This window comes from Osmia bicornis, chromosome 13 (assembly GCF_907164935.1).
Source record: "Osmia bicornis bicornis chromosome 13, iOsmBic2.1, whole genome shotgun sequence".
Classification (NCBI taxonomy): Eukaryota; Metazoa; Arthropoda; class Insecta; order Hymenoptera; family Megachilidae; genus Osmia; species Osmia bicornis.
The window spans coordinates 1,015,890-1,024,576 of record NC_060228.1 but is presented as its reverse complement, the minus strand read 5'-3'; the positions used below and the strand labels follow the sequence as shown (position 1 = coordinate 1,024,576).

The following is an 8,687-nucleotide window of genomic DNA, read 5'->3' as shown; positions in this document are numbered from 1 at the left end:
TACGACTTCTCCACTGGAATCAAAAAATAAGAGTCTTTGAGATCTATCGATGCCATGAACATATCTTTACGCATTAAACGCATCGCTGTCTTTTTATCTTCCATTTTAAAATGGGGAGCTGAGATAAACTTATTCAATTCTTTTAAGTTAAGAATAAACCGCATATCGCCATTGGGCTTAGGAATCAAAAAATATGGCGAAATGAACTGGTTTCTACTAGGGTCGCACTTAGATATTGCTCCCTTTCTAAGCAATTTACAAATCTCTGACTCGCAAGCAATATTTTCTTGTACAGTTAATTTCGGTTCCGCAAATTTTAATTGTGGCTGCGGTAGGCTCTCAAACGGAATAATATAACCTTTTACACATTGTAAAATAAAGGGATCATCAGTCAGTTTTTGCCAGTGCGGGAGAAAATATTGAATTCTTCCCGCAATTCTCACCAAGTCTAATCCTTGTGCTGACGATTGTCCTTGGGCCGGGGCTCTTTCGATTTCTGTCCCTTCCGTTGAGTGCCTCGATAACTCATACCGAAGGGACGACGCCAGTTTAACTTCTCGCCTTGATGATGGCTGGGATATCCACTTTGCTTCCAACGCGATGACTGGAATCTACGATTTTCATCTCGTGACGTAGTACCAATACTCTTCCGGTAGCCGCTTCCCCCTTGCTTTATCACATCCTTGGAAGCTTTTTCCATGACTTTTGCGGCTTTGAGATTTTCGGAGAATTTTTCTCCGAATAATAGGCCATCGATCGGACTTTCATCCGCAATCTGTTTTACAATAGGATTTAATCCTGGTACAATAAACGATTTTCTTGTTTTTGACATATCATGGTGCAAGTCCGCTAGGATTCTACCTGCATCGGCAAGGCGTTCAATAAATTTTGTGGAATCGACCGCCAATTCAATGCTTTTCTCCGCCTTTAACACCTCCGTTAATGCTGCGTCGATAGCATTAATTCCCGATCCCAGCTGATTTTGGGTTGATTTAGGGGTTAAGTTTTGGCGCTCTGGTTAAAGGACAATTACCAATTGTAGGATATTTATCTTGAAGACCGCGCTTTTGATCTTTCGATAGACCATCTCGCAATATTTTATCCCAGCGTTCCGCTACCGCTACATGAATATCGGGACCTTTTTGGTTGTCTTTGGCTGGATCATCTCCAAGTAAGCCCAACGTCAGATCGTCTAGTTCCATGGTCGATGCTGTTCCCACGGCATCGGTCTGTTTTGCCGATTCAAGTGATATGTGACTAGGACGTGACGTATCTCTCGGATTACGCTCACCGCCCTCTCTGTCAGACTCGATCGCTGAAATCAGCGTATCCTTCTCACTCGAATACGAGCGTCTCCGACTCGAGCGTGATGCAGCTCGCCGATGGCACTCGCCGCTCACTTCATCAGACAAGCTTGATGAACGGTCCCTTTTGGATGAGGTTAAATGACTCTGATTAGAATGTGACGTTCGCCTGTATACACCTGCGATACGCTCGCCATTCTTTTTATCAGAGTCATCTGCACTAGACCGCCTGTTATGGCTAGAGTCTGAGCTCCTTCGCCGAGATCTCGAGCGCCCGTGTCGAGAACGCGACCGCCTGTATTCTTCTTCCAGGCATCGCAACTTCCTTAAAAAAGGGTCTTGTGACTCGCTTCTTCGCCTCCGTGAACTTCCCCGGGGTGTTACGCTCATTACCGTACGTAAATACACCAAAAATCTCTTACCGATTTCACTCACGACTGTCCCGGATCGCACAGAAAAGCGTAATGGCGTAGTGAGGGAACAGGTCTGCCACCATAGCGGGATGCGGGAAATTGTTGAAATTGCTGAAATTTAAAAACTGTGACGGATCGAACAACTGGCGTTACTATTGATCTAGAGGACAAGACGTTGCAGCATAATTAAAAATACCCGAACAAACGGTGCTGCCAATAACGATTTGATTGTGGTATGGCAAACTTGGTAATTAATAAGTCGTAAGAGAAAAATTATAGGTCCGGTTGAAAACATTTGTAATTGTAACGATTGTATGAGAAATTGTCAGCACTCCTGATGGACATGCACTATACTGCAGTTCACAAGAGACCATACCAGACCATACTTAACTCGCGCCGCTCACTAGGTCTAGAGAGATTTTTAATGACGTGTGTTATTCCCCTCTCCAGCTTGCTTCTTATTGTACTTTGCGATGATATAAATAGTGGGCAGAAATATATGACGTACGATAACTGAAAACCGGTGATAATATTGTAAAGTTTCACGATGCAATGAAAATTCTATTTGTTGGGTTTGAAATTAAACGAATTTATTAATAGAATAATACATTGTGTAACGTAAGACTGAACAAAAAGTAATAAGTAATAAGTGAACAACGAAAAGCGAACATAGATCTCGATCGTTCCAGAACGTGCGCGCGATCATCTGCGTCACTCACGCGCTCAATTCAATTGTGTGACAAATGTCTAACAATCCCCCACTTTTGGAGTACAATTGAATCACTTACATTCTAGCTTAACATAATTTTAACTTTGCTACATGAACGCACATTACATTATATGGTAACGCCTTAGTAAGTATGTCTGCCACGTTGTCGCTAGAAGGGACGTATTTTAACTTTATAAGACCTTCTTCATATTTTTCCCTCGTAATATGGTACGCGATATCTATATGTTTAGATTTAGATCGCTCAACTCTATTTAGCGTAAAATCAATGGCTGATTTGTTACCGCATCTGATCATATAAGGTTCACGTAGCACATCTATGTTTAGCAAACTTTGTATCTCTTTAAATAGCATTTTCATCCACATAGCTTCTTTCACCGCATTTTCGAGTGCTATGTACTCCGATTCCATTGTGGAAGTTGAAATTGATTTTTGTTTGCTGGATTTCCATGTAATCGGATTACCTCCCAAGAATACTACCATTCCACTATGAGAATGTCTGTCATCAATATCGGTTGCCCAATCCGCATCACTGTACATCTCTATCTCATTAATACCCTGACCATACTTTAAACCTTTTTCTTTCGTTGCATACAGGTATCTTAATACTTTCTTTGCCTGAATCCAGTGTATTCTACCTGGATTTGATACGAATTGTGCCAATTTCGTGGCTGCGTACAGTATGTCAGGTCGCGTAGCTAACGCTATATACATCAGAGATCCCACTAGTTGCCTATATGGTACGTCTTTCATTTCTAATTTTTCGGCTTCACTTGAAGGGCTATCACGCTTCGATAATGTCATACCTAGTTCAATGGGCGTTTTAGACGGTTTACATTCGTTCATGTTATACTCTTCTAAAAGTTTTTGTATATATAATTCTTGTGACAATTTCATATGATGTTCTGTATAGCTTATACTTATACCCAATAAATAAGAAACCTTTCCTAAATCCCTAATTTCGTACCTCGACATTAACAGTATCTTAACTCGTTCTAATACGTCTACATTTTTAGAAAATAATATAATGTCGTCAACATAAATGGCTAATATAAGATCGCTACTATATACATAAACGCAGTTGTTTGTTTTCAACCTTTGAAATCCGTTTTCAATCAGAAATGAATCGAGTGTACTATTCCAATTACGTCCTGACTGCTTCAGCCCGTATATGGGTTTCTTTAACTTTGCTATTTTATTGTCTGCTTCGTCGTGTCCTGGTGGCAATCTCATGAATATCTCTTCCTTTAATTGACCATACAAATATGCGCATTTTACATCTAAGTGGTGTACTGTCCAATTCTGACAAACTGATATAGCTAACAGCAACCTAACAGTTGAAATATTTGTTACTGGCGCATATGATTCAAAATAATCTACGTCTCTTTTTTGACTATACCCTTGCGCTACTAATCGCGCTTTGTATCGCACAATTTTACCTGTGGAATCTGTTTTTACTTTGTATACCCATTTACTACCAATATATTTCATACCCTCGACTTTATCCACTATTTCCCAAGTATCTCTTCGTTCTAGATTTTGTAGTTCTTCATTCATGGCATTCTTCCATTCTTCATGCTGTGGTAATGAGATCGCTTGCTCAAATGTTCTTGGTTCAATCACTTCTGTGAGATTGATTTCAATATTTTTAGGTTTACCTTTACATCCCCACGGGTTTCTTATGACCTTTCCTCGTCGTGGTGTAGGAATATTAGTTTCGTTTTCAAACTTTTCTGCATTAGATTCAGTTTCTGGCTCTTCAATTATTCTTGGAGTATCTATTTTACAAGCTTGTCTTTCCTCTGATTCTTCTTTCGTTTCCTCTACTTCAAATTCTTCTGTCGTGTCATTCGTAGTCTCTTCATAAGCTGGTATTTCGTATGTTCTTTTTCCATATATGTGTTCAAAACCGCTCAGATCTTCTACAAATTCTACATGTTTAGTATGTATTATATCGTCCTTGATGGGGTCATATAATCTATATCCTTTGGTTTGCGACGAATACCCTACAAATATACATTCTTTAGCTCTATGACTAAGTTTATTTTTACTCATCTGCGGAAGGTGTGCATACGCCAAGCACCCATACGCCTTCTGGAGTGTCGTCGTCAATTGCGGAATGTGTAACTCTGTTTTTGATGTAGCATGCCGTCAGTAGTGCTTCTGCCCAGAATTTTTCAGGAAGTCTCGCTGATCTTAACATTGCACGAACAAGATTCATTAGTGTCCTATTTACTCTCTCAGCTACTCCGTTCATCTGAGGCGTGTACGCATTCGTACGTTCGTGTCTAATTCCGATACCATCAAACAATGTCATTAGCTCCTTATTGCAAAATTCCAAGCCGTTATCCGTCCTTATTCGTTTTACTTTTCTATCTGTTTCTCTCTCAACTCTAGCTATATATTTCTTTATATATTTTACTACTTCATCTTTACTCTTCAACGTGAATACAGTGATTTTTCTTGAATAATCATCCGTGAGTGTGAGGAAATATCTCGAACCGCCCAAGGATTTCACTGGTAAAGGTCCGCACAAATCCGAGTGTACCAACTCTAATACCGCTTTAGTTTGTCTTCCTCCAATACTTTTACATGGCGCTTTTATAGATTTACTAAAGCTACAACTATTGCAGTGTACATCTTTTATATTAACTTTCTCTAATCCTCTAACCAGCCCTTTGCTTGCTAATTCTTGAATACTTCGCATACTTACGTGGCAAAATCTTTGGTGCCATTTATCGCTTTCTTCTAATTTATCACCAGCAACGTGCATCTCAACCCGGCTTGCACAATTCTCCACAACTTTTGCCCTGACAATGTATAATCCGTTCCTACAAATAGCCTCCCCCACTATCATGTTAGTTTTCTTATTCACTATTCTTAGCCTGTGATTATCTATAATCAAACGCTTTTGCTTACATTCTATTTGAGATACTGATAATAAGTTTCTTCTAACATTAGGAACATGATATACGTCGTGTAAAGTTATACTAAATACGTTCTGATTTACATATGTTTCTATCACAATGTCGCCTATACCTATTGCTTTAAGATTATTAACAGAATCACCATCAGCTGAATAAATTGTCTCGCATGTTATAGGCCTATAATTTGAGAACCAACGTTTGTGTTTACATATGTGATGAGTAGCACCGCTATCTATTAGCCAAGAGTCATCTAATTGTACATTATTTAATTCTAATAGAAATGCATCCTTGTACTTACGCTGATTTGAAGTGTTATGCTTTACATTTTGTACCTTATATCTACAATAACACGGTGCAACACGATTTTTGATCTGTAATATCCATTACGTGATTCTTATAGGCTTTTGTTCACTGATTATGAATCTGCAAACCGTTTTGCTCCTATACGTACAGTTTTTGAGAAACAGGAATTTTTGTGAAAACGTGTAGTTGTGGGAAAAAATGCAGTATTACATGAAAACTAAAAACGCGAGGAAGTTCAGGTTTATATCAAAAGATAGAGGAGACTTTCCTCTATACGTCTGTATGAACGATTATATTTTTTGATGATTTTTAATATTTGTAAGTGCTTGTCAAAGTTTGAAAAAGAGATGCCGTCGGTAGTTTGTACGCGCTATGTTTGTATTTTTATGAAAAATCTTTTATCTAGCAGGAATTTACTATACAGGATTGCATTCTATGAACATTTCTGATGAAGAAACCGTTCACAGAAAGCATCGGTATGGTTTGGTGTTGGATTAAATAAAGAAAATATCCATCGACAACGTGAATACGACGCGTTGCCGCCAGGCGACCATTGTATCCCTACCTCGCCGCGCCAGTGCCGTAACTGCGCGTAATCCGTATACCTATGGTATCCTTTAATAACTATTTGCTTTTTAATAGTAAAATTTGATTTAATTGTGATCTAAAATTACATGAATTGCTATCAGCAATTTCTTGAAGAGCAAGCTTTTTTATCTCCTCTGGACTCTTTCCTTTATTTTTAGAGTCAGTTTTAATGTCTTCAATTATTTTTTTAACATCAACTTCAATTACAATTTTGTTTTCTTCTCTAAAAATAGTTATATTTGGCAAACCTGTTTCTATCTGATTTAATTGCTCTGGGCTCAAATAAGGTATATTTCCCGTCAGATTTCTTGATGCTAAAAAACTTACCTTACCTTTCTCTTGTTTTGTGATTTGTACACCAAGATCTTCACTAGCCTGTGTGGTTTTTATGGGTGGGTCGTATCTTTAAGTGGGTTGCCAATAATAGAACGCCCGCCATTTTTTATGTCGTGCCGCATTTCATCCCAGGACTTAAACCAATTCTTTGGCCATATATGTAGGGTATACTGCACCCTTGGCTAGGACTTTTACACCTCCACCCAGAAAACTTCCTACTCCCGAAGCTGCATTACCAACTTTAGCTAGTATAGAAGTAGATTCTCCATTTTGGTCGTTTTTTAGCATACACACCTCCAAGGTACTTTCTACAACTAAATACATTTTAATTATAGACGAAAAAATTTAAACTTCTACATCCATTATAAGATAGAATTATAGTGATTGCAACATTGTACATTGTACATTATCTAAAACATGTCGTATTTTCGCTACTTCTATTGTTCAATTTATTATAAAGAATACTCTCTAAATTATGTTTAAATGGAACACAAATAATGTCATTAATGCAACTGGCGGAACAAATATAAATGGTTGTAATTGGATACATAGCTCAAATATTTCAACGGACACAAGAAGCATAAAGAAAGGTGATTTATTTATTGCCCTCAAGGGAAAGAATTTTGATGGCCATAATTTTTTGCATGAAACTCCAAAAAACTGCTAGTACTTAATCCTTGAAATGGGAATGAATAAAGTTGGTGAAATAAAAGAATTATCAAAGATTAGTAATCCGAATATTGCAGTTATTACCAACATCAAATCTGCACATACTGAAAAATTTTTATCATTATTTGACGTTGCACAAGCGAAGTTAGAAATTTTGTATGGTACGAAAAATAACAGTACTTTAGTCTTGAACAGAGGTAATAAATATTATGATTATCTCTCATCACGCGCCAATAGAAATGTAATAAGCCTCGGTAAAGATAAAAATGCTGAAGTTTGCTTATTAGACATAATAAGAAACGATGACGGGTTAAATTTAAGAATAAGACTAAATAATAATCAAACTATAAACTGTAATTTACGTGTGCAAGTTGAGCATTTTGCTTGTTCGCTACTTGCTGTTGCAGCAGTTGTGAAAAGCCTCGGACTTAATTTATCAAAATTACCACTTGCACTTAAGAATTTTAGTGTAACGAAAAGTAGAGGCAATATTTATAAGGTCAAATACAATAGAAAATACATATATACATTTAATTGATGACTCCTATAACGCCAGCCATGTTTCGATAAAAACTGCAATAAAAACTTTGAGTACATATTCTACTCAAAGAAAAATGGCTTTGCTTAGTGATATATTGGAACTTGGTGATAAAAGCATAGAATTTCATACAAATTTGGTTAAGATTGTCACAGAAAATAATATAGATAAAATTTATACAGTTGGTAAAATGTTAGAATTGCATGAGATTTTGCCAGATAATATAAGAGGTGCGCATTTTAATGATTCTAATCAATTGAAAAGTGATTTAGCTAACATTATTCAGAATAATGACGCAATTCTAGTTAAAGGCTCACGAGGAATGAAAATGGATCTTATTGTACGGGAATTCATAATAGAATATTAAGCAAAATCATTGTATTAATTTACAGTAACAAATTATTAGGAACTTTAATCGTGACAAAACGTATAATTATTTTTGGTGGAACAGGGTTTATAGGGAAACACATCGTAAGACGCTTGGCAGCAGAAGGATATTTAATAAAGATATTCACTCGTAATTAGGAAAAAGCTGCTTGTTTAAAATTGTGTGGCAATTTGGGATAAATATCAATATTTAAAGGCAATTTTTTTGATGAAAAATCAGTTCTAGAGGGTATGGAAGAATGTGATGTAGGCATAAACTTAGTGGAAATATTATGTGAAAAAAAAAAACACGATTTTTACGCTGTTCACGTTAAAATAGCTGAAAGCATAGCAAAAGCTGCAAAAATGAAAAATGTACCTATGATGATACATATACAATAGAAAATAGCAAGTTGTCAAAATATGCCAAAAGTAAATTGGAAGGTGAAAAAGCTATAACTTCAGCATTTCGAGAAGCAATAATAATTAGGCCAAGCCTTGTATTTGGTAAAGAAG

At 36.9% G+C, this 8,687-nt stretch overlaps 1 protein-coding gene across 1 annotated transcript; it reads left to right on the top strand.

The window, feature by feature from the left end:
* Positions 1-7,073: 7,073 nt before the first annotated feature.
* Positions 7,074-8,172, top strand: LOC114881236 (UDP-N-acetylmuramoyl-tripeptide--D-alanyl-D-alanine ligase-like). Its single transcript, XM_029197961.1, is given in 2 exon segments — positions 7,074-7,796; positions 7,798-8,172. Coding segments are annotated over 2 exon segments (1,098 nt in total).
* Positions 8,173-8,687: the final 515 nt, after the last annotated feature.